The sequence below is a fragment of the Stigmatopora nigra genome, chromosome 6, assembly GCF_051989575.1.
Source record: "Stigmatopora nigra isolate UIUO_SnigA chromosome 6, RoL_Snig_1.1, whole genome shotgun sequence".
In the NCBI taxonomy this organism is placed as follows: domain Eukaryota; kingdom Metazoa; phylum Chordata; class Actinopteri; order Syngnathiformes; family Syngnathidae; genus Stigmatopora; species Stigmatopora nigra.
The window spans coordinates 10030490-10057105 of NC_135513.1; the positions used below are offsets into that span (position 1 = coordinate 10030490).

Here is a 26616-nt window from a genome sequence, read left to right on the forward strand (position 1 = left end):
TCATTTGCACTAAGGATGAAGAAAAAAAAAGCTTATGAATTTTCTCATTGGTATCATATTCTACTTTACGTCAATATGTCTTTTTGTCTTTGTAATGTAGCTTCAGCCTGGCCTGTGGCACTTTTTGCTTTCACTTCCTTCGAATTGGCCTTATAAATGTCGGGGCCTTTTTTTATTTACAGCGATGACGCTGTTTAGTTAATGTGAACCCACTGAATCTGGTCACTATCTGTTAAGTCCTTCTTCTTACACTATCATTACTTTGCTTGGCTGGGCCTGTCCAACTGTGTGTAAGTTTTTACGTGATAATACAGTATATACTGTAACTATGTGATTGCATTTGAATGAGCGGTAGTGCATACAGCTGTGTCTTACCACTCTTATCACATATAGATATGAGACATTCAGGGCCCCTTGTGTCTTGACCTTACGCTTGTGAAAACTCACAGTCCTCCCTCCAAATGGGAGTACGAAAGCATCTCGGCAAGCACGCGAAAACAGTCTGCCGGTGAAAGTACGGTATACTAATAGGAGTGGTTTTCCTCTGGGGAGGTTGCCTTCCAAAGCTCATTGCATTATGATGGCTCAAGTAAGCAGTACATTGTGAAATTGGATTTAAATATTTTAATTGATGATCACCGGTCCTGCATTAATTCATGAGAAGTCTTTTTCCACCACACAGAACACGTATGCAATCACACACAATCACGTTAAGAAACTGAAAAATATGCTACATTTCCTACAACACGATGATACTGAACCGTTATTGCACCAAAACACACACTTTACATGCAAACCTAATATGCACACTCCTGTCCCAAGCACACTTTACACTTGCAGGCTGAATCTCACTGATAACATGCTGGTGCCCTCATTTAAATTTGAAGCGCTTCTTTAATCTTCAAAGGCCTGATTGCTTTATGAATATGCATGGTCTGAGCTGACTCTCAGTTCATTACCTTGTTGTAAATTCTAATGACCATTAGGGCCCTGTGCGGTAATTGCCAATTGTTTTGCATTTTTGATTAGCCCATTAGTGGAGTGCATTCTGAACATGTCTGCCCTACCAGCCTGCCAGGCCGTGACAAGCAGCTGAGAGGAGTTGAAAAGAACAAAAAGGGGACTACATAGGGGACAAACTAGTTTGTTCATGAGTTAGCTACTTAGCAGTAAAGAAACAGGCATGTTTAAGAGGAACATATTTTCAAGCATTGCTCAAAATACACATTTTTTTTAGGCAGTAAACATTGCTGATTTATGAGAGGCACGGGACAAGAATGGTTTGCCTGAAAGTACCCTAAATGAGGTTAATCCGGCTGGTTTCCGCAGGACCTGAGTGCAAGAACGTGTACCTGCCTATGTTTATGTCTGCATATATAATTGTTGATTGTGTTCATGGTTTCCCATTTGAATGCATGTACTTGCCCAAATTTGCGTGCAAGCGGGTGAGTTGAGCGAGGTTGCTGGTATGCTCGGAGTAGTTAGGAAGTTCTGGTGGTGTATCCCAATGCTCGGCGTGCCTGGGACTTATGAAAGATTGATGCCTCCTAGCACGGCCCTGCTACAACTTGATAACATCTAATGGATAATTTAACGCTCTAAAACCGGCTGGCTGGTCCCCCTCTCTAGCTGGATGGAGCGGACAGCAGCTGCTGGGCTTTTGGGGGGATGCAGCCTGACTGAGTGTCAGAGGGAGACTTGAGGACAAGCAGAAAGGGGGAAAAAGAGAGGGAGCAGAGCAGGAAGAAAGGAAAATGTGTGTCCATGGCGTGACTGGAAGAGCCACTTTAGTGCCCAAAGTCAACTTTATAATGTCAAGAGTTGATTTGGCAGCTCTTGTCACAGTCGTTAAGCTATGGAGAAGAAAGCTCCACCTTTTTCTTCAACTAAAATGCACCCCCAAACCTTGCAGTCATCTGTTCCCTGTACATGTGACCAGAGGTAGGAAAAAGGAAAAGGCTGTAAGTTATATGTTCACTTCTCTGTAGTGACAAAATTATTAGGGCAATACATTATAATTCCGTGCCAGATTGGTCTCTCATTTTAATAATCTCGACTATGCTTGCACATTGGTTGCACCAATCTTGAGAAAGGATGTATGTGCCAATAGGCCGGTGCCATACAAGACTGCCATTTGATTTCAACTGAATGACCAGTACAATAAATATAAACATATACACCTCTATATTGGATAAACTTTTCTCTTAGGCACTTCTTTTTCCTCCGAGCTTTCAGTCCGTGTAAAGTAAAGGTTACTTTGGGGACGTCTCCCTGCCTATAGACTGCATCCTACTACATCCCCTTACAGGATAAGAGGTGTAGAGCCCAGATAAATTAGCCTGCTATCATATATCTCATGATCAAAACGTTTTCAATGTACTATTGATTAAGTATTTCTTGTAACATTGTTTCTAGTCATTGATTACCTTCATTTCCTTCCCAGTATTGGACCGAGAACCAAATCACAGAGAGAGCAATCTAACATGTAAACAAATAAAGCTGCATTTATAAATAAACTCCTCACTGATTATGTTTTTTTGTCGTAGAGGAATACACAAAGAAAAAGCTGCGACGGCAATATGCAACAATTGTGCTGCGGATTGTCCTTGAGCTTTCGCGGTGACAGTAGATCCGTAACGTGAAGACACAAGCTTTCTATTGTGGACACCAAAGTGGGATGATTTGATTGTCAGGCTTTTATGAACTCGAAGTATTTTGCTGCGGTGACATCAACACACATCACACATCATTTTTGACATGCACAGTTGTTGTCTACGCCGGAATCCTCATATTGTCCAACATTTAATGGCGTTGTTTTGCATAATATTTAATAAGCTACTCTGAACACATGCAAAAAAATACAACAAACATTAAAGTGGAAGCACGCTGCAAACATTTTGTGTTTGCCACTTCGCATGACCTCCACTGTTACAGTTTCTAAATTTCCACAGCTTCTTTCAACTGCCTTTTAGATAAAATGTCCACTTATGAAAGCCAATGGCGGGTGGTAGAATAGTTGCTCCTGGGATAATGGTGAATGACTGAATGAATAAAAAACAAGAAATGGTCTACAGTACTACAGTCTTTAGTGGTTCTATCAAGAGCCTCGTAAACGCAAACAGAAAACCCTTCATTTTAATGGTGATTGTGTTTTATACGATTGTAAGGTAGGCATACAGTGATAAAGAAAACAAATTTCTACATATTACTTTTCTTTAATCCTTGTTAATTTACACTAACACTCTTAAATGCCAAGCAAGACAAAGGTAGCGCTGTATTTACAACTTGTGCACAAATACCAACTTGAGTGTCCCTAATGTTTATTTTTGCAGTTAGATTAACTTGGCTCCCAATGCAGGTTAAATAGAAATTTTGATTTCAAGTACTAATAATTCTCAATTTCTGTCCTTCCAAACAAAGATTCTCTGTTGGGAGTATTGAAACTGAGGATGATGTTATGGAGAAAGTGTGAGTTTGCTGTCATGTTGTAAAACTGTACTGCTCCTACTGCATGGCATGAAATGCAGGCAAATCTTTAATCTGTTGATGTGGTCAGCATCTCTCTATATAGATGCCCCCATAATCTCTATAGGTCTCGGGTCTCTCAGGTCTTCAGTCAGTCTTTTATTCCCAGACTATTAAACCACTCATAATTTGGTTAATCGCCCCACAGTTGGAGTTAAAGGAGAATCGAAAAGTATTCAGCACTGTTTTTTTTAAGTGTGGAGAGAAAAAGCCAGGTGCATATACAGTTTTTGCAGCATGGTGTGTCTCTGTCACATTTTAGTCTTGTTTTAACAGCTTAGAGGATGCACAAGGTTAAGTTCTGTCTTTTCTCAACCCGAATAAAAAGAGTGCCATATTTTTAAAGCCTAGCAAAAGGAATTGTAGGAGTAAGTCTGAGTGGCTCTTCCATGCCCATCTGCAAGTGCCTACTGTATGTTCACACAGTATGAGAGTAAGGAAGCAGAGCCTGTTTTAAGGCATCTCATGAAGACAGCAAGATAGATGGCTTTGTTAAAGGGTCCCAGGGTGTCCTCTGAACTTGAAGCACTGTGTTTATCTTGAATAGGAGACGCAGAGAGTATTGGGGGTGGTGGTGGGGTTCGGGGCAGTGAGCAGGAGGAGAAAGGGAATGATATAGCTTTCAGAGGAAGAGAGAGAAAAGGAGGGGAGAAGGAGGGTGAGTTAGGGTCTGTATCTGGGCAGCCCTAGTTGGGGGTTGGGAAGGTTAAGGGGGGTCGTGTGCAGGCATGGCTGTTGGTGGATAGAAATAGGGGGAGGGGGCATCTCTCCTCGTAGCTGTCCATTAACAGATGAACTTGGCAATGGTCCAGGCCTCAAAGGTCTTGGGAGACAGGCATGCACACATTCACTTGTTCACATACACATCGATGCACACTTTCCTGGTACCTGCTGACTGTGGCTGGAATGCCACCAGATTTCTTTTTTTTTCCAGAGGCGTAAAAAGGACACATTCTCTGGTTTCCTATGTCAGGACCAGTTCAGACTAGTTGGACTGCTAGCTCGAAAGCAGCCAGACAGACAGGTCTGGTGGTCACCTAGCAGTTCTCCCTATACTCTGCTCGTGTCATTTTGTTCTGTTCTTACTGTCAGAATTAGGGGGAATAGAAATACACTACCAACAATATGAGGGTGAGGGACAATGCAGAATTGAAGATGACAGAAGTCAGGGAGAGTGAGGAAAAGTGAGAGGACAAGACAATCAAAAACAGTGCATTATGGGATGTGTTTACTTGTTGGTGTTGTGCACCACAAAACCATATTTGCTATTTTGTACTGAAACCATTGCAGCAAACACAGAAATAAACTCTGTGTGAGAGGTTAGGAATCATAATAGAGAATCCTTATTGAGGGAATGATTAATTGTAAGGTAATGTTTTATTTAAAGTTTCTTCCCCGATTCCTTGTTTGCCTATTCATGTCTCTGTTTGTGCCAGCCATACAATATAGATGTAGTTCCACTCCTAATTACAACTCGGATGTGTCCCTTGAGTTTCGAGTGTGAGCTGTTTACCATCCACTTCAAATGCTTTCATCTCACTCTCAGGACAAACTTGACCTTCAGATGTCATATTACTAAGACTTTACACATCATGAGCGTCCATTAAAATTCAAGAAGTCGTAAAGCAGTTGGTCTGGTTGGTCAAAGTTTAATTTATGTCAGTATTGGAGCTCAATCTTTTTATACGTGTCATTACTTCGCCGTTATGTACAATTTAATGAGTGATTCATTAAATCCATATACTATAATCATTATTACATTTACATGTCTGATAGAGCCCAATAAAAGATCATTATAATAATATGCTGTTTCTTTGAAAAATGAACCAAAAACTGTGATTTTAAAAATAGTGTTACAGTCAGTATAGTAACGTCCATTGAATGCATCTGACAATGGTGAGAATGGCTAAATGAGGAGTTTTCTTTTCTTGTCTTTTGAGATCAAGCACAACATTAAACATTCCCAGAGGGATTCAAATTTGTTGTCACATTTGTTTGCTAAACAACATGCAATCACTATCAAAAGATTGGAGTATTTGAAAAAAAATGATGAAAAAATATTAAAGGGGTCAACCTAAAAATGTTAACTCTTATCTCACGACATTCTAATTGTGTGTCAAGATGTTTACCTGCCGTGTGTATCTAAATCGAATCAGACGCTCAAGGGAGCATTGTGGTGTTCGTAGCCTGCGAGCACCTCCTGCTTTCAGAGGATTGCGAGTCCAAAGGCTGTTAGTGGGTGTCAAAAGCCACTGTTGACGAATGGACGGAGCTTTTATGAATTCAGCACATGCATGCTGGAGGGCAAACATTGATAATGTATGTTTGCGTGTCTGTGCGCATGTGTTTATGTGTTCCCATGGAAGTGCATGCAATCTCATTTGCATGTATTCACATATGCTCGCATGATTTTGTCAAGGTTCTCCCTTTTATGCCAGTGTTGTTCGCTCTTTTTCTTACAGCCTTACAGTTCTTGCTATACCTCTGCTCTCCAAAATGCTTGACCGAATACAACTACATTTCTTGCTTCTGTGTGCTAGGCTGTTTTCTTTTCATTTTTAGAATGCCCGCTTGTAAATTTGCATATGTATATGTGCAGATTGTATGAGAAGTGCTCTCACACTTAACGCAGTTGGATAGAGTGGGTGATGGGGGATGTCGTAAGGCCAGCATGTATAGTTTATGTGTGTGTGTGTGTATTGATGGGGGGTTATGTTGGCACTTTTAGACCCCTCTCCAGCTTCTCCCAGACAAAGCCGGCCACCACTCCCAGATGGTAGTCTGCTCTCTTCGGCCATGTGTCTGGTGTGTGTGAGTTTGTGTGTTTATAGACAGGGACAGCTACAAAGATAGAGCGGGAGGAAGAAGTTTCCAACTGAGACTGTGTGGAAAAGTGAAATACTGATACACAGAAAAAGAGAGAGAGAGTAGTTTAGGACTCGGTTGTACTTACAGATTGGTTTGCATATCGTGAGTAAGAGCAAGCCAGTGTGTTTCGCTGTGTTGTTTGTGCCTTGTTCCAAATGCATTAGGATACATAATGCAAGACAGAAGAACAGAGAAAGGGAAAATGATAGAAAATGGTGAAATTCGAGAGCTAGACTAAGAGACAGTCAAGAAACTGAGTTTGTTTGTTGAGAAATAGTAGGCAATGGAAATTGTTCGTCTTTGTGCTCATATATATCCAACTAATAGGGCCATCATAAAAAGAGTGATTCTCACGTCAGGAAAATCCCTGCTGGATATTTTGAAAAAAATGGGAGAGATGAGAAGGTGTGGTAATACAAAATTATCTTTGTATATATATGCAGCGTTGGGCAGCGTTATTAACGTTTTTTCCCCCAAATCAATATGTAGTTATTCACAGTAATTTGGTCATTCATTTTTACTGGGAAGAATCTTTTAGATGAGTGGTAAAAAGTCTTCTTAGAAGGTTAAGGTTGAAAATAAAAGGCTTAAACCCACATCTATAGACTGTAATTCCCCTGAATATAAAAGTAGAAACAGGCAGAGTTAAGAAGAGGCTATCTGTTGGACAGACACCAACTTCTCTGACCTTGATGTTTGTTTTTCTTCTATCCACAGACATAAACATGGCTCATGCGTTCAGAAACATCAAAAATGAAGCTATCCTCTAGTACATCTAATTTCTCGCTTTTTGATGAATACTACATACATATTTGGGATATTTAATGAATCTTCATAAATATAAGTTTACTGCAAACATCTTACTAACACTTTTTTTGGGGCTTAAAACCGAAGAACCAATTTTTATTGAAACTAAACTCTCCTATGACATCACTTTACTCCATAGGCGAACAAGTTTAACACAAAAAGCTAAAGTTTTAAACTGTGAGTAAAGAGTCACACCATTCAGTAACTTGCCAAAACTGAGAGACACATACAAAAAACACAAACAAAACCATATTATTCATTATAACACTTTCTTCCCATTATTTCTTTTTTGGTTTTTAATCGGCCCTTATGAATATAAGTGTGTTTTAAGAGAGAATAAAAAGAAACATGAAACAAGGCAAATATATGACAAGAAGCAAAAAAAAACATTCATTTTGGTCAGGAGCCGCGTGTTCTCCACCCCTGCCATAGGTCGTAGTGTCATGATGATGCTTCAGTTATATCTTTATTGAGGCAAACCTTTCTCTGCCAATAAGCAGTCTGGCAGCCAGTGGTATTCATGCAGTACATGCCCTGTTCTCCCCAGGCTCTGGTACTGCTATGGTCTGCCAAGTTGCAAGCCCAGATTGCCTGTAATAAGCCTGCCATCCCCTTCTCATCATCTGTCAGCACTTTGGATTCAGTTGCATGGTCCAAAGAAAGCGACAGTTCTTCAATTAAAAAGGTTAATTTGCCCTTGCCCATCCTTCTCCCACCAATGGTTTGTAATGTCTACACTAGCACTCTTTGAAGCACTCCCCACATTGCATCTTTGAATTAAATTAGTAAAATTACACTACAGTAGACCCTCATGATACGAACACCTCAACTTTTTGTTTCTGTTTGGCCATTTTCTTCCGACATGACTTTAGCAATGTGCAATGGTTCAACTAGAACTATGCCAACCAATGAGCTGAGATGCAAGAAAAATGTCTGAACGTCTGTTTCTCCTGCTACCACTGCTAAATCCTAAGGACTCTTCTACTCCTTTGGTCAACACTTCTGCAATCCCATGCATCCCCATGCATTTCTTGCTCATCTTCTTCTTTCATTGAACTGCCGCAGTGGCATTAGAAGGCAAAATGTCCTCATCTCCTCCTTCACCATCCCTACCCCCACTTTTTATCTGAATAAAATGTATGTGGTCTCTTTGTGAATATAAAGCCCAGGAAGGAAGCTTCCCCTAATCGCCGCCTGTGCTGCTGCTTTCCGTCTGTTACCACTGCTGACATAACTCACACTCAGTGTCAGGTTAGCAGAGGCAGCAAAATTGCATTCATATTTACTTGAAGGCATCTCAGCATTTAATGTCAGGATATTGAGAAGTCATTTTGGTGCAGGAATATCTGTATCTACTGTATATTTTTCTTTACAACTCCTTTTCATGTTATCATGTGTGTGTGTGTGTGTGTGTATATATATATATATATATATATATATATATATATATATATATATATATATATATATATATATATATATATATATATATATATATATATATATATATATATATATATATATATATATATATATATATATATATATATATATATATATATATATATATATATATATATATATATATATATATATATATATACACATTTTCTATTACATCTTAGTTTAGGCAAAACATAAGTGACAATTGGATTATTAGGTGGAATTAGCTTTTCATAAATTCATAAATTACACTTTAAAGCAATGAAACAAAACTTCAATTAAAAACTCAACCTTTTTCACTCCCATATTTTGGAGATACTAATTGAATTAAGTGTTGATTTAATAAAATATTCATTCAATTTCCGAGACACTTTTCTTTTCACAAAGCTCAATTGGTGACCAGACACAGCTGGGATTGGCTCCAGCACACCCCGCGACCCTAATAAGGATAAAGCGGTTTAGAAAATGAGATGAGATGAGGACTCAAATACCTATCAAACACTTTCAACAAAGTCTGCAACACACATGTTGCAAGTTAGTATTGTATTACCACATGTACATTATGAGATATTAATTTCAGACATAAAATGTTTTCACGTTAATAAGTAAACAGTAGCAGATGTGTCATCATCTGGTGTTATCTTCAATAGCATAGTAAATGAAATGGGTTCAGTCTTGGTTGTTTTGATGATTAACATAATCTAATGATTTGGAAAGATGAACAGAAGGTGGAGATAATAAAGGGGTAAAAGAAGGAAAGAAGTGACACTTTGTTTATTAGGGACTTGCCTTGGACAGTTTCCCATGCATGGGCAGCACAGACAACCCCTCTCTCGTTACACAAAATGTCTGCCTGTTTGGCCACGCCATGGGATATTAGCGTTATTTTGCCTTATTGTGCTTTTAGGCATCCATGTTTGAATGCCTGGCAGACACTTGAGTTTCTTCAGCCGATTAAAGGACATTTTAGCAGCTTTTTCTTGGGGCCAGGCCATAAAAGCACACAAAGGGAGCAGCTGCCGCTAATGTAATCTACAATAGGCCGCTGCAATGTAAAGCTGTCCAGTACTCTTTTGTTTTGCCTTTTTAAATGCCATTCTTGACACCCTCTAACATTCATTTATCTTCAAATTTGAATTCCTTTCCAAAGCATCGTGCTGAAAAAGTGATGAAAACTGGTGACAATAATAAAGGCCATATGTTCTGAGGCAAACCGTTTATTTTTATATATAGAATGCCTCGGCGACCCGGTGAACGAGTGGTAGGCATGTCAGCCTCACATTTCTGAGGTCGAAAGTACGATAGCAGTTCGGGCCTAAGTGTGCAGAGTTTGCTTGTTTGGGTCAGCTTTAAAATTTGTCCAGGCACTTTCCTACATGTCTGTATTCCTCCACAGTCTCAGCTTTGACATGTATAGAAGGAACATACAGTATCTTCCGAGTGTGTCATTGCACTACTCAGTAAATTTCTCAGAATGCAATTCAAGCTGCCGACTGACTGGGGTAGACATATCAGTGGCCCTTGTGCCATTCAGGGGTTGTCAGCTTCTTTCAAAGTGACAGAGTGGATCTCAAGAACCTGAGTTCACTTTAGAAGAGATGTAGTTACATTGCTGTCAAATATGTCATCGGGGAATGGAGAGAGAAAAGCTAGAGGTGTACAAAAGGGACTAATATTGATCCATAAAATATAAATAAAATGACATTTCGCTGGTGTTCAGTTTTAAAGAAATATTTAATAAAATACTGCAACTTTACTGTGTAATGTGACCTGCAATCTACCCAGGTCATGACTTTTGGAATAGAGAAGTGTACTTTACTGGCGTGGCCACATTCAGACGAGAGGGAAATATAGCGGTACTTACGGCAGTTACCTGAGGAAGTTTCTGATATTTGACTAGGTCGCAAAAGAGTACATTTCCATGTAATGTCCGAGTCAATCCGTTCATTTTGTGAACCATTTTATCCTCATTAGGATCGTGGGGGGTGCCCAGCTGACTCCGGGTAAGATGCGGGGGACACTCATATCTCGAGCGATTTAGAGTGTCCGATCACCCTAATGATGAGTCAACTCATTTGAGTAAATTCAGACATTTGCAAAACATGGGTAAATTACTAATGTTAAAAAGCTTTACAATTTCTCAAAGTCCAATCCATTGTGATGTCAATCAGAACTTCTTGAATTGTCAGTTCCCGTCATGGACACTCAATATTATCTCCTATCACGGCACAAAATCACCTACTCAAGTCCATTCTGCGAAAAATGCAAATACTCTTGCGTCACATGAAGTTTTTTCTTGCAAATTGTATTATTCTGTAGGGATTTGTATTTTAAGACACTACTATTCTGGCAATTTTTTCATCGGCTGGCAACAATGTTATAATTGGTTGCAGTTTCATGCACACAAGACTTACATTGAGAACCAGACATTTCCGACTGTAAATTAGGTTTTATGGCACATCATAGAAGCAATGGCATAAACATCTGGCCCATAAATCTCAGGTCTTGTTGCAACGGAGTGCAGTTTCAGACACTAGGACCATACCCATCCCCTGAATAGCCATTTATCCAAATTTGTACAAGGCTTTTTTCTCAGAATGGTACATTAGATCTTAGCCTTTAAAAGGATGAAGCTATAGCTTAAACTCCAGTCTTACCTCATTGTTCAGATGACTACTTGAATAAGCATTACTGCAGTGCAAATATAGGTGTAATTTTTACCCATTGGGTGCATTTACTGTATTACTGTGACTTGTCAGTGCCTGTTAGGGAATGTCTGAGTTCATTGACCCTCTCTGTGTTGAAAAGATGGATTCTAGTTGGACAGACACCCAGCCAAGAGCAAGCTCGCAAGCCAATTCACCTACACATGTGTGTGTCCTCTCTTGCAGCTGGCTGTGAATAAATTCTTGTTACTAGAAGCACAAAACCTGTTTACACATATCCTATTCATTTACTCTTTCCATGATCTAAATAATTCTATCTCACTCGTTCTATGCAAAATGAATATATCACTAATGAAGCCATGATTGTGACCAACCCACAGGAATTTTTTCTACCTGTTTGCTAGCGGGTCGTCTGATAAAAATGTGTGTTCTTTACTATTTTCCCTTCTTTGTGGTTCTGTTGTGCACTGCATATGCATGCCACACACACACACTCCTTTGCCAACGCCACATACATATGTTTGCTTAAACCTGATGACCCAATGTAAATAGCACCCCCCCCACACACACATACACGCACACACACACACTTTGCCACTCTTTTCGCTGCTCTCTTGGGCCCCCTCTTCCCCCTTGGGTAGGTTGCTATACCCCCATATAAACATCAAAAGCTATAGGAGACCAAAGACGGGTTCTTGGCAAGCATGTACAGGTAGCATTCCAGCCTTGTTTGAGATATTAGGGCTCATATCCTTGTTAAAAGTCTGATTTATGCTCTACAGCTGGGTACAAAACAACTTACAGGTTGGATACTTAATTAATATCATGCTTGCTACTTCTCTCATCTCATTTTCTGAACTCCTTTATCCTCACTAGGGTGGCAGGGGTGCTGGAGCCTATCCCAGCTGACTTCCGGCGAGAGGCATAGGACACACTGAATCGGTAGCCAACCAATTGCAGGGCACAAGGAGACAAACAACCATTCATGCTCACACTCATACCTAGTGGCAATTTATTCATTCATTCATCTTCCATACCACCCATCCTCGAAAGGGTTGTGAGGGTCGCTAGAGACTAACCCAGTTGCTTTCGGGTGAAAGGCAGACTACACCCTAGACCGATGGCCAGTCAGTCGCAGGGCACACAGAGAGACAAATGACCGTCCACACTCCCAATCATAGCGCCACCAGTGGGAATTGAGCTCTAGCTTGGATGAAGGGAAGCGTCCACTTGCTGTATTTTTAACAGTGTCAATGGTGTAAATGCACTGTAGGTACAGTGTGCACCATAATGGATGCCTATTGTAAATGTGGCATTGCCAAAAATATAGCCCATCTATCTCTTGGGCTGTTATATGTGTTAATAATCGCTTGATGGTAAAGACAGACTAACTCTTTTTCCAAAAGAACATCGTACAGATTATTCCATTACAATTTCATATGGACATTTCTAAATTAATAATACAGATCCAATATTATATCAATCTTACTGAGTTTCCTGTTATCACCACTTTTTTTATGTGATAACCTTGTTCAGCCAAGTCCCTTGCTTCATTCAACAGAATGTCTTTAAGGATCTGAACAGGAGGCCATTTTGCAATTTTAATCAGGATTTGGAATGTAACTGGGTTAGGAAGTGGCACAACAATGTTTTCTCCTCATTATTTAATAAAAGGGAAGTGACTGGTTGAGAGTGGGATGGATGATGGTTAAGCCATTTAGATTTCTTTATGACCTTGTTATGGGTTTGTCAAATGGCATTTCAAAATCATTGCAAAGACTCAACTGTTCAGAGGCTCTGTCTCAACAATAACCCAGTTTTGGTCATTGCACATACAGAGACATGCTGTTTCTTGACTTCACACTTGAAATGAAAATTCTTTTGGACCCTACTGTATTGTTTGACGCTGATTTGCCATTTGATCATAAGATTCAGGCTATATTGTCAACCACTGTGTCCCCTGTCACACACATACTCACACACACCAGATGGGACGCGTGTTAGAGCCCCTGTCCACAGCTCTGGGCCACGGGACACGGCAACACACTACTTCTCTTGTTTTAAACTTCCATGTCCTACCACAATGCCTTAAGGCTGCTCTGCATAATGAGCTGCTATGGTTGGCCCATGCTCACATGCCCTGGTCCTCTCACCCTGCGGTAGTAGGACAAGGCTGAAAAAGAACCACATGTTAAAACAGCTCTTGTTGGTTTATGTCTTAATGATAGCCCATGCATGTCATGTAGAGCGTTGTGTTTTACAGCATGTACATTGGTGCGTTAACTGACTTTAAAATGTGTCTCAGGACAACAATAAAAAATAATGTGGATATTGGTTGATTTTACTTTGGTAACATTAATTTACAAGTAGAAACATCCCTCCCTGCCAATCATTTTTTTCTTTACTAAACTGGTTTAATTTGTATCAGTGACTCTCAAACTAGTGTTATGTCACATAAGCCAGAAATAAGAAACAAGTACATCATTGCAACATTGCCTACTTTGATAAACACCTTTGCATTCTGCGCAGATGCTTAATATGTTGTTATATCTTTGGACATCCTGGGTGGGCTTGGAGAGAAACTATTTTGTAAATGGTATATTGTGTAACGAAGTTAGAGGATATGTATTGCATCCATTTTCACATCATTTACACTTTAGCATCCTATCTAGGAACCCTGTGTTTCACAATCTTTCTGGAACGATCTTATTTTTCAGTCAATATTGTAATGTAAGTCAATTTTGACTTGACTTACGCTGTAGTCAGTAGTAAAGTTTCGATGGTTATACTGTAATTCTTATAAAAATATTGTAAATTACAACACATGATTTTTCTGAATCTTTAAAATTGCTGCTTCTATCAGAGATTTCCAATGTGTTTGCAGGACCTTGCAGCAGACTGAATATAACTTGTCGTTGTACCTCGTATGATAGTACTAATCCTTTTCACATCGACATTCTTTGACTTGTACTGTCCTCTCACGTCGGCTACACCTGAACGATTGAATTTGCCCCATTAAAACTATATCAAAGATTAATTCATTCATTTGCTGTACCACTTATCCTCCCAAAGGTTGTGTGGGGTGCTGGAGCCTATCCCAGCCAACTTTGGGCACCAGGCAGGGGACACCCTGAATTGGTTCATTAGCTCTTAAGGGCACAAGGCGACAAGCAAACACTCACACACACACTCATAACTAGGGCCAATTTAGAGTGTTCAACGAGCCTACCATGCATTTGGGGTATGAGAAGAAACCGGAGTAGCCAGAGAAAACCCACATAAGCCCAGCAACACATGCTAGGATAGAACACTTCTGATTCATATGGAATAAGGAACAATACTGTATTTGGTGTTAACTTTGACTATTTTATATATCTTTTGCAAGCTTCATTGTCATTGCTTTCAAGTTTTCCAGAGGTAAAGAACTTGACTAGTGTCGTCTTACTGTATGTAGCTAGATGTAACATGCTCACTTGAGCTTGTCATTGTTTCTTAGAATGGGATACTTTTATTGCTTTGTCCATTTTCCTGCACTTCTGTGAAGACAGAAGCGAGATAAAGCTGGGAGGTCAAATACAGAGCTAGCGATGCCCCGGTGAAGCTGAATCGTGTACCGGCAAATAGTATGGGGTCTCATAACGTGCACTCCTCATAAAATAGCCAGAGACAAAAGAGTTTTGACAGTGTCGAATGCCATGCCCTGGGGGCCTTATCATCTTCGGCTGCTTGCTTTCCTCCCTCTTCTGTTTCCACCCCCCTGATGCTATCTGTCTGGAGATTTATGCAGAAATGTGCAGTGCGCCGACCTTCAGGTCCCTCTCCATCCTTTCTGCTGGGATGCCAGCTTGTCATAAGCTGAGCTATGCAGAGATAGTGCATCTTAGGCTGTTAGAGTAATTTTTGATGGAGACTATCTTGCCTTCCAACCTGGATGTTACTTGTAAGGCAAAGCATGCATTGTCTTTGAATGTGAATCTTGTTTTTTTAAAAAAAATTCTTTGTTCACTTGTTCGTTCTTTCATTCATTCATTCTTTTTCTAGGGTTGCAGGGGGTGCTGGAGACTATCCCAGCTGACTTCGGGACAGAGGCAGGGGATACCCTGAATCGGTAACCAGCCGATTGCAGGGTACGAGGAGACGGACAACTGTTCACTCTCACACTGATGTCTAGAACAATTTAGAGTTTCCAATCAGCCTAGCATGCATGTTTTTGGAATGTGGGAGGAAACTGGATTACACAGAGAAAACCCATGCAGGCCCGGGGAAAATGTGCAAACTTCACAAGGGTGGACCGACCTGGATTTAAACCCTGGACCCCCCCACACACGCTAACCACAGCCGCTGGGCCTGCACTTTTACAAACAACAACATATTTTCTCTTTCCCTGCCAGGTTTTGTGCTTGTCTATTTATATAGTTAATATAGAGTAGTTCAAATATATCTATGACGGAAGCCTTTACATTCCCCCTCTGATGTTTTTAGACACTGCCTGCCCATCTGGGGTTTTACCCGGGTCAGAAAATATTTGTTGGATTAAGTCTACTATGTACCTGTGTATGTGTGCTTAAACAGACAATTGGCAGTTTTCTTTGAATCCATTCTTTTATTTAATGCCGACTCCACTGAGGGTTGGCTCATCCAACAGCGGTTTGATCCTGTGAAGCGCACTCCCGATTCAATAAATAATCTCTGCAGATGCTCGCATAAATTATGGTCCATTTAATTAGTCTAGTTAAGCTTTAAAGGCCCACTGGCCTTTTTCAATGTAACATTAGAGCAACGATGAGAAACAACAATGTCCAGCATCTCACTGTTGTTAGGTAGAGGAGCACAAATAATGAGACACGGCTGGCCCAGATTATTACTAGGTCTATTGGGCCAACCGGCACCCAAACGCAATGCTTCATAGCCGAGCTCTGTTAGAGGGGTTATATAAAAGATGGACGCATGAATGAATGAACAAGTGGGTGCATGTTGATGTTGTTCTGAATTTTTTTTATAATTACACATTTTCATAAATAGAGGTACCACTGTATTGTATTGAGCCAAATAAAATAAGCATCCTACATGTACAAAAAATCTGCTTTCCCCTTCATTCTTGCCCACGAAAGCACAACTTCTCTTTTTTATTTCCTCATTTTTGACACCATGGATCTCCTTCTTTTATGTGTGTGCCATATGTAGTGGTTAGTGGCCAACTTCTCTGAAATGTCGAGGGTGTGCGACTCCCTACAACACCTTTCATTGCAGGTTACTTCAAACTCGTAAAAGGCTTTAATATGGGCCTAGTTAGTTGGCTCGTTGGCTTTCTGTTTAGTAAACAGCGCTCTCTGTATCCGGCTTTATCTTAGAAACAAGTGTTGGTCAAACAAACCTTTTGTCTGTGGCCAGCGGCTCAGCACGCTGCACTATTTTTGGCCCGTGACAAAGAAGCGAGTGTGTGAGGATTTTTTGGTGTAGTTGTGACAGAGAAATACAGATTTACAATGCCTCGATTAAATGTTTTCAAACTCAAATTAACTGCAGATCCCTAAGAAAAATGAATCATTAAAAGGGCTGAACAAAGTCAGAAACTACATTCATCAGCAGTTTTTTGAGGTAATGTAAAATTCATGTAAATGACAATGAAATATAATTCTAAAAACACCTTCCTCTTCGATTACATGCCATATCTTAGTTCACCCTTCAACTCTGTCCAATCCCTGGCTGTGAATACACTAATGACATAAACAGAGTAGTAATCAAATTAACAAACGATACAGCTTAGGCGATCTTAAGAGGCAGTGTTTTGATGGCCCTCAGTCCTCCCAAGGCTTTAACTCCAACACCTATAAACACTTTTGAATATTGGCAAAGACCTGCTATTAGCATAATCACTTTAGAGGTGTGTGAGTGCTGCCAAGCTCAGGCGACTGATAACTTTGTGAAATGGCGATGACATGTGACGTCCCCATCATCTCTTCTACTGGTGCCATCCTCCTCTTCCTTCTCCATTTGGAAGACCTGCATGGTAATCCTGTTAGTTCCTTCCTCCATTAGCTAAATGACCAATATCATTGAAAGCTATGTGACCTTACCAGGACAATCAGACCCCACTCTTAAGAATTGTGAAGGACACAACAAAAAAAATGGAGGTCAAACCTTGTCTGTAAACTTTTGGGTACTTGGCTAGGAAGTTACACAGGTGGACAGATGAGGAAGCACTATTTGCATGTTTTCCACTTTGTTGAATTGAATCATATTATGGTTGTGTAGTTGTGTTTTAATGTATGCTTTCATGATCCTCATATTGTTGGAATGGGCATTTTGTGACATTTTAAAGTTCAGTACTCATAACGATACTTTCTTTTAAAAGACAGAAACAATATATATTGTATACAGCATTTACCTCGAAGTCCATTTTTCAGAATTCTACTTACAAAAATTACAACTCGTCACAAGGCAACAAAAAAACCTTTATCTCAATAAATACCTAAACAGATCAATTCATTTTCTTTACCACTTATCCTCACAAGGGTCTTAGGAGCCCAGCCACCCTGAATTGGTTGCCAGTTGTAGGGCACACAGAGAAAAACAACCATTCACGATCACACTCATAACTAGAGACAAAGCCAAAATAACATAGATGTTTTTGGGATGTGGGAGGAAACCAGAGTACCCAAAGAAAACCTACACAGGCACAGGAACAACAATACTTAACAGATTTGCAGGGTTACGGCATGGCCCAGTGGGAAAAATAAGCTTGATCCAAACTTATCTAATTGATATCTATGCAATCATCCTTCCTGGAACAAATGACGAGTATCATTGTCCACTTAAGGACACAGGTGTTTGTCCTTGACACTCTACGCTGTACTGAGTGTTTTTACGCAGTGTTTGAGCTCAAGAAAACACGGTAACGCAGTCAATCAGTGATATAGTTTGTGGTTAAAAAATTTACACGGTCAACACTTTTTCTCAAAAGGACTGTTTTTATAGCATAGGCGTCTAAAGGCCACCCATTTGATGTTTTAAGGTGTAATTATTTCCTGGCGTCGTTCTGTGTTGTATCTTTTAGAATGGAGTCTAGGCCCATTAGGAGGATGACCCAATTTTACAGACTTCTTTGTCTTGCAATGTGATGAAATTACTTTGAAGGGCTTGTTAACCTCTGTTTTTCTCCTTTCTTTCTATTCTACATATCAGCCTTCTGCCTTTCACCTTCTTCCTAATGTTTTCCCTCATACCTCAACAACCTCCTTCTTACTCTTTACATTTAACTCGGTCTCCTTTGCCATTACTCTCCAATGGACCCCTTTCTCAACCCTTGTCATGAAATGGAAGCTACAGGGTTGTCAGTGTGGTTTCTCCTTTCAACTGATCCTATTTCAAAGGGACTCAGAGATCCAGCACTCTTCTACTCCCCAATCCTAACCTAGCACATACTAGTAGTGGCCAGCCAGGCAGGCAGAATGAGTATACTTCTTTATTTCATTAGAGGACAGCTATGTTTACGAGATGGTTCATCCCTCACGCATCGCGCTGATTTCCAATCGCATAAAAAGTCCTTTGAGACCATCTGACGCCATGTCAAAAAAAGTTCTTTTAAAACAACTATCCTTACAGACTTTGAAGATAGCGATTAAGCCAAAATATGAGCTTCTTAAGATATTCGCTGGCATGAAGTCTTTGTTTGGTCTTCCTTTTTATGCCTATCATTGCGTCCATAATGACAATTATTTTGTTGCTTGTGGCATGGACAGTTAAACTAATTCCAGAGATGGATTGGTGATTGCACAAGACAGGCTGTTTGTGGCATAGGAAAACGAACTCGGTAACAGCATGGAAGTGCTGTCTTATGCCCTTGAGTACCATGTCATTAGGACTGTCTGCTTCACGCTACACTCTTCTCTCTCCTCTAAGATACCTTTCTTGCTTTCTTTCTCTACTTCCAAGATTCTACAGTGCTTTCCTTTCTCAGTGTCACCGAGGAGCTGACTCCCCCATCCCGTTTTTATGCCGTGTTACGTCTTTTGTCGTTTGCAATAACAGAAAAAAAAATCTGTTTTCCTCCTCATGTATATACGGTGTATATTATACACCATCTGTTCACACAGGTGAGGACATATATACAGGCTGATAATCAAATCAAAGTGAACAGTAGACATCAGGTTATTACAGTAATAAACCATAAAAACACACACTGTCTCGGGAAATGCGTATAAAACCAAAGTCAATGTTATGGAAACATTTTATTTTTGGTTGTGAGAGACTAGGAGAAGGCATGTACGGACAAATGGTTGTTTTTTTGATGGAAAAATTCCATCGTGGGTCAAAGCCCCTTGCAGGTGGCAACAATTAACTGTAATTTTTTCAGATTGTAATGAGCCATCATTTACCCGCATACTCCTTCCAACTTCTTTTTACTCAGAAGAAAATGGTTTGCATGGAGGTTTGATTAGGCACACATTTTATGCCATGTTCTGGTCTTTAGCTGAGATTGTTTCGAGGGGGTCATGGTGGTTATGGACATGTGAGATAGAAAGGAAGCATACTAAACACCATTCGGTTCCCATTATTGCTCATCTATGGACAACATACTTCTTTTCTCTCAGTGGCAGTCTCCTCTTAGTGTCCCATCTTCACCTCTTTGTCTGTTTGCCACTGTGGGTTTAAAATATGCAGGCCTGTCCACCATCTTAGGGATTGCTCATATGCACACACACAGAGGCAATCTTACATCTCCCTCTTACGTGTGCATGGACTCCAGTGTATACCAATCGTTTTGTTTTTGTTTTTTTCTTTTGCAAATGACTTTCACAAAATAGTACCCTTGTGGGAAAAAAAGGGGGTAGAGAAGCCAAGAGATGAAAGACGGTGTGCATTTGCAAGTGGCGGATGCTTTTTATTTAGCAAATCTCTCTTATTTCTCCTATCCCCACCTTCCCCTATTCTATTTACCTGATAGGATTTAAATAAATCCATATAGTATGAGATATAAAAGCAATGCATGAAATCCATTTTGAAAAGTGCATCCCTAGTCACAATTTTCCATTTTGCTCTGAGTGAAGAGCTGTGCTTTTAGAAACGCTGCTATTTTTTTATTAACATGTGACCTTGCAAGGCGGCCCGGCGGATTGAGTGGTTAGCGCGCTGGGCTCACAGCTCCAGGATCCTGGGTTCCGATTGGGTTGCAACCGATTCAGGCCCGATGTCAGCTGGGATAGGCTCCAGAACCTCCCGCCATCCTAGTGAGAATAAAGCGGTTCAGAAAATGAATGACTGAATGAATGTGACCTTGCATTTATATTGACAGTTAACATACAATATTAACGACGCCAAAGCTGCCAACCTCCGTCGACCCCATTTCAGGACTACCCTTGTCCCATTTCTGGATTTGCAAAATCGATATTATATGTAAAAAGAAAAAAAAGAGACACTTTAAATCAAACTCTTATACTCATGTTTTAACAATAGTTAAACTATTGTTTTTGCAAACTATTGAAGAAGTACGGCATAATGAAAATAAGTTTATCTTTGTGTTTGGGTCCTTCTATTGTTTTATGGTCAGTAATTCCACCATGTGTCACGCTGTTGCAAAAAAGAGAGATCTTTGAACCAAAAATATTAACAATAAAAAAAAATAAAACAACAATAATACTAATATAAAAAAACTATTCATTTATTTTATGATAGCTGTATTCTTATTATTTACATTCATTTAAAATATCAAATACAAACTCCACCCACCAATTTCATTTGTATTAACATTTTCATTGTTTTTCCTTTTCTCAACAGATAGGGATGAGCCCAGCAGTTACACCTGTACCACATGCAAGCAGCCCTTCACCACTGCCTGGTTTCTTCTCCAGCATGCTCAGAACACCCATGGTTTCCGCATCTACCTGGAGAGTGAGCCGGGCAGCCCCCTCACCCCTCGTGTAGCCACAGCTCCCGGGATGGGAGGCGACTGTGCCTCATCCCAGCCTCCCCTTCATGCTGTCCACCTGGCTGAAGGTAGTCCTTACAGTCTACTAAGAATGCCAGGGTCTGGGTCTGGCCGGGATTCTGTATCTACCCCAAGAGAGGGTCGTTATCCCAGGACTCCGCCCCTATTCAGTCCGCCTCCGCGTCATCACCTCAGTCCCGATGACCTTGCCCTAGCGACCCACCACCCCAGCGCCTTTGACAGGGTAATGAGGCTAAATTCAATACCACTTGAAGCTCCCCCAAGTATGGACTTCTCCAGAAGGCTCCGTGAACTTGCTGGTAATGCCACCGGAGCCTCACCTCCTCTCTCCCCTAATCGGCCCAACCCTATGCAACGGATTCTTCAACCCTATCAGCCAGGTTCAAAGCCTCCTTTCTCAGCAACACCACCTCTTTCCACCTCTCAATCACCTTCTGGCTCCAGGTCTACCCCCAATCCCACGACCAACGCCGCTCAACCAGGCACGCCGTTAAAGGCAAAGTCTTGTGAGTTCTGTGGGAAGACATTCAAGTTTCAGAGTAACCTTATTGTGCACAGACGTAGCCACACGGGGGAAAAGCCATTTAAGTGTCATCTGTGTAATCACGCATGCACCCAGGCAAGCAAGCTAAAACGACACATGAAGACACACTGTCAGAGCAAGTCTTTGGTGCTTAATAACAAGTCAGAAGACGGCCTTTCAACAGCCAGCTCTCCTGAGCCTGGTACCAGTGAGTTAATGGGCAGTGCCACCAATGCTCTAAAGTCTGTTGTGGCTAAGTTCAAGAGCGAGAACAACGGTCTACTGGCTGAAAATGGAGAAGATGAAGAAGATGATGAAGAAGAAGAAGAAGAGGAGGAGGAAGAGCAGGAAGAGGAGGAAGAAGAGGAGGAGGAGGAGGAGGAGGAGGAAGAGGAGGAAGAAGAGGAAGAAGTTGAAGAGGAAGAGCTGGATGGTAAGCCTCCGGTCCGAGATGGTGAAGAGGACAAGAATGACTATCGTTTTAGTCTGAGGTTAGAAGGGGCCCGCCACCACCAGAATAGTGTGGCCCTGCACCCTCGGCGCCGGAGCTCCTCGAAGGATCTTGCCGATGAGGATTCAGCTGCTATGGAGTCAGAGCGGGCAGACGATGTGAGCACAACAACAATGAATGGTCTTGGACCTTTATCCACTGACAGTCTATCCAGGAAGTTGTTAGGCGGAGGCATTAGCCCAGGCTCCCTTAGTCCTCTGTCCAAACGCATCAAGGTTGAAAAAGACCTGGAGCCCTCCACACCCACTATCGCAAACTCAGAAAATGTCTATTCCCAGTGGCTTGCAGGCTATGCTGCCTCACGACAACTCAAGGATCCCTTTATTAACTTTACTGGTGGAGACTCCAGACAATCGCCCTTTGCCTCGTCATCCGAGCACTCATCGGAGAATGGCAGCTTGCGCTTTTCCACCCCACCCGGTGAGCTGGATGGCGAACGGGCGGCTTCGGGACGCAGTGGCACAGGAAGCGGAGCCAGCACACCACATGGTGGCAGTGGTAACGGCAGGCCGAGCTCGAAAGATGGCCGCCGCAGCGACACTTGCGAGTTTTGTGGAAAGGTATTCAAGAACTGCAGCAACCTAACGGTGCACCGACGCAGTCACACTGGAGAGCGGCCCTACAAGTGTGAGCTGTGCAGCTACGCCTGTGCCCAGAGCTCCAAGCTTACACGCCACATGAAAACCCATGGACAGATGGGAAAAGACGTTTACAAATGTGAAATATGCCACATGCCTTTCAGTGTCTACAGTACTCTCGAGAAACACATGAAAAAGTGGCACAGTGACCGCCCTTTGGCGAACAATATTAAGACTGAGTAGACCGAGGACAGCATGCTGTACGTTTTCTCTCTCAGCTCCTTTGGCCAACATTCAACCCTAGTTTCGTAGCCAATCGAAAAACGGAATGGACTACAGGGTCATATGACAGTACACAGTACAGCCCTGTTAGCATTCCCAAGCATTGGGGTAATACCTTGTATGAAACAAAACTTTTTGAGCCTTTCTATTGTGCAATAATTTACACATTTTATATATTTTTTTTGTAACTCGACAGCATGCTTGATGTGTTTATGGCTACTCTAAAACTTTTGGTGACTGGTGGCTTCCGTTGTACTCGTGTTGCTGTTGATCCTTTTGATTTAGCCAACATTTTTGAACCCTCGCTGCAGACAGTGCATACTGTTTTACATATCATGTACAGTTTTGTTTCCAAGCATCGTGGAACAGTGTCATAACTATTCAAATGTCAAGTAAAGCAGGGTTACATTTAAAAATTGATATTTGTGAATGATTTATGATGCAAGATAGACGCAAAATACCTATATGTACATAAATATATCTATATACAAGGATTGGCTTGCCTATGAAATGCTAGGCACTAGCACCATGGCTTATTTCTTTTACAAACAATGAAATTAATAATATGGTGTAAAATGACAACAAAGAGTGCCTTGGATATTTTACCTGCATTAGTTAATCCTCCTTTTGCTATATACTCGGCATTTCAAATGTAGACAATTACAGGACATTTTGTGCACTTATGGCGTCAAACAGGTCCTTGCATCAAGCACCTGAACAACTGTTGTGTTGTGAATGAGCACAGCATTAAAAAACCAGCTGAAAAAAAATTGAAGAAAAAAAAAGCGTCATGTTTATATCTGGTAAATCATCTACTGCCTGAATTGTGTATATTTTCAGTCTTCAAATTATTAAGTCTGTTTACTGGCATGTTACATGCTCAAAATGTGGTTGCAGGTGGGTTTTCTGGTACTACATGCGTATCATACTGAGGGTACTCTGAGGAGTTGTTCTAGACGACGTTAAGCTCTTAATTTTCCGGAGTGTTTCTTTTCTCTGAAATGGAAAGTTGTTGTTTTTTACGCTCTCAAGTAACAATTTTTAAAAACAAATTATTTTAGTCTCAACCGGGCAGTTTGGATAGCCAGCATTAACTTGAAGCCGACTGTCGATTTTAGTACTTGTTTTTTCATCAGGCAGAATTGGACTTTAGTGAATAATGTGGAAAGCTGCTTGGCTTAAATCAGGGTTATGGAAAGGGAGTGTTTATCACCAGGTGTGTCCGCAATTCAAATGTTCTGACCCCTTTGTATCCTACTTTTGACTGTATTTGATTTTTTTAAAAATTACAAACTGACATCTGTAACGCAACTAATTTCCAAAATTAAAATATAGATTTTACTCACACACATGGGAAGGCCACACATACTCTCACACATACATACAGTATGAATTTATTATTTTTGAATTTCTTGTTGTAACTCATTTTAATTGTAATCTTCCCTCTCACCACTCTGCCATTTTTTTAACGATTATAGCACTTGTCACTCTGCCTACAGTCTGTACCTGTCTCTCTAATCGGAGGTACAGGTGGTTGAGTATAAAATGAGAACAGGATTCCATATCTGGGATTACTTACATGCACTCTTCCGTTTCCCCAGTTTTCAGGAAGCTCAAAGGAAAAACTGACCGATGCATTAACAGTGGTATCATTAAAAAAACAAAACAAAAACAAAAACACAAAAAGAGAGAGAAAAAAACAAAACAAAAAGGAACTGAGTTAAAACCGTTGCTATAGTTTAAGACAAAACATCAGTTTGGTTAAAGTGGGTATCAATGCGGAAAATGCCATTTAAAATAAATGTCCTGCACCTCAGTAAGCTCAAAAGTGTACCCCTCAGTACAGAAAAACGTTTTCATTTGGGGGAGGGGGATTTATTTAAATTTTATTTTTTAATGTGTTGTTGATTTGCTTTCCTGTCTTGTTGACATTCAGGATTTGATCACTATGTATTGAATTGTAATGAACATGTCTTGTATCTTTTTTGCCTTTACTGTACACAAGTCTTCAGGTTGAACAAAAATGTTTCACATTTGGGGGAGATATATGATAAATAAATATATAGAGAGAACTTAAACACATAGGAAAATGCACACTCATGTAAGTTCCTAAATTCAAAATACATCTATGGTCGACTTTTTTTTTTTGTATTTAGAAATGCATTCAAAATTAATGTTCACTTAGCGTAGGCACTTATAGTATTTATGTTGGAGCCTGTATTTTTAATGGTTTTGCCTGTACTCTTTAAAGGTTTCAATGTACCCTTTTTCTGTAGTGAAAAAAAATCCCAACATGCTGCCACCGTATATTTTCTTAATTTGGCAGGATAATATAGTGTGAATAATTTGTATGCTTGAAAATAAGTATGTTTTTTGAAAATTAAAATGTTGTGGTGTTCTCCAAGGGTGAGAGGTCATAAGATGACTTTTTGTTCAGGCAGTCCTTGTGGACTTACCACAAAGAGGTAAAAAAAAACAGGTGGTTTTACATATCCTTTTTTTTATTTGTTTGTTTTAATGTTTTCTCCTGCCATTTTATATGCAGTAATACAAGCTATTGTTGGGTATTATTGTTAGCCATCTTGTTACTGTTCTTAAACATGTACCACCTAATAACATTCCAGTTGTTGTTGATTTTTTTTCATATGCAATCAGTCCATCCTCACTCTGAAAAGCTGTGTTTTTTCTAATGCTGAATTTTGTTACGTATGTTGTTATTTTGAATTTTAGTTTCTGTTTTATTTTACTTTGCCAAAACAACCATAGTGCTTGATTTATATACATAGGGTACATGTCATATCTTATGCAAATGATACTGTCAATAAGAACAAAAAGTAATGATAGAAAGTTTGCTACATGTTGTTATAGCAGTTGGTACTGATATCCATCCTTGCTTCAGTCTGATCTCAGTCTGTGTTCTGTACTCTAATCTGCTCTCAGCTGAACTTGAAGTTGACATTGGTTGACATTATTTATTATGACTGTACACCCACATCCAGCGTATGTTCAGAACAGAGTCACAGCAAAAATGCATCTGATTATTGACCCCCTCCTTCTCTCCTTTCCTTTGTGATGAATTCCGGTGGCTTGGTTTCACTGTTTGATGACCAAAGGTCACGGATCAACATTTAAGAGTTCCTGGTCAGCATACAAATATTGTTATTATTTTTTTCAGTTATGGAAATGCCACTGTTCTCAGCTTTTGCCTGCATTTTTCTCTTCACTCAGCCATTTTGTCTTGGGGAAAAAATAAAATGTAGTATGACATACATACTGAATATGATGTTGCTGTTTTTACCCTCTATTCTTTTTTGTACATTCAGAAGCTATTGAAAACAAACCATTAATTTAATGAATTTCTGTTGTGGATCCAACAACAAAAACAATATAAAAACTACAGTACATCATGCTCACCATTGATGGTTGATACTGGCAATATGAACAGATCACTATCAATGTATTTT

General features: G+C 40.3%; 1 protein-coding gene across 1 annotated transcript in view; it reads left to right on the forward strand.

Moving 5' to 3' along the window:
- LOC144198475 (BCL11 transcription factor A-like) overlaps positions 1-26408 on the forward strand; it is a 34700-nt gene extending 8292 nt beyond the window's left edge. The window contains exon 3 of the mRNA XM_077719504.1: positions 21087-26408. Within this exon, the coding sequence (XP_077575630.1) occupies positions 21087-23113 (2027 nt within the window). The 3' untranslated portion in view covers positions 23114-26408. The remainder of the gene's footprint in view (positions 1-21086) is intronic.
- Positions 26409-26616: the final 208 nt, after the last annotated feature.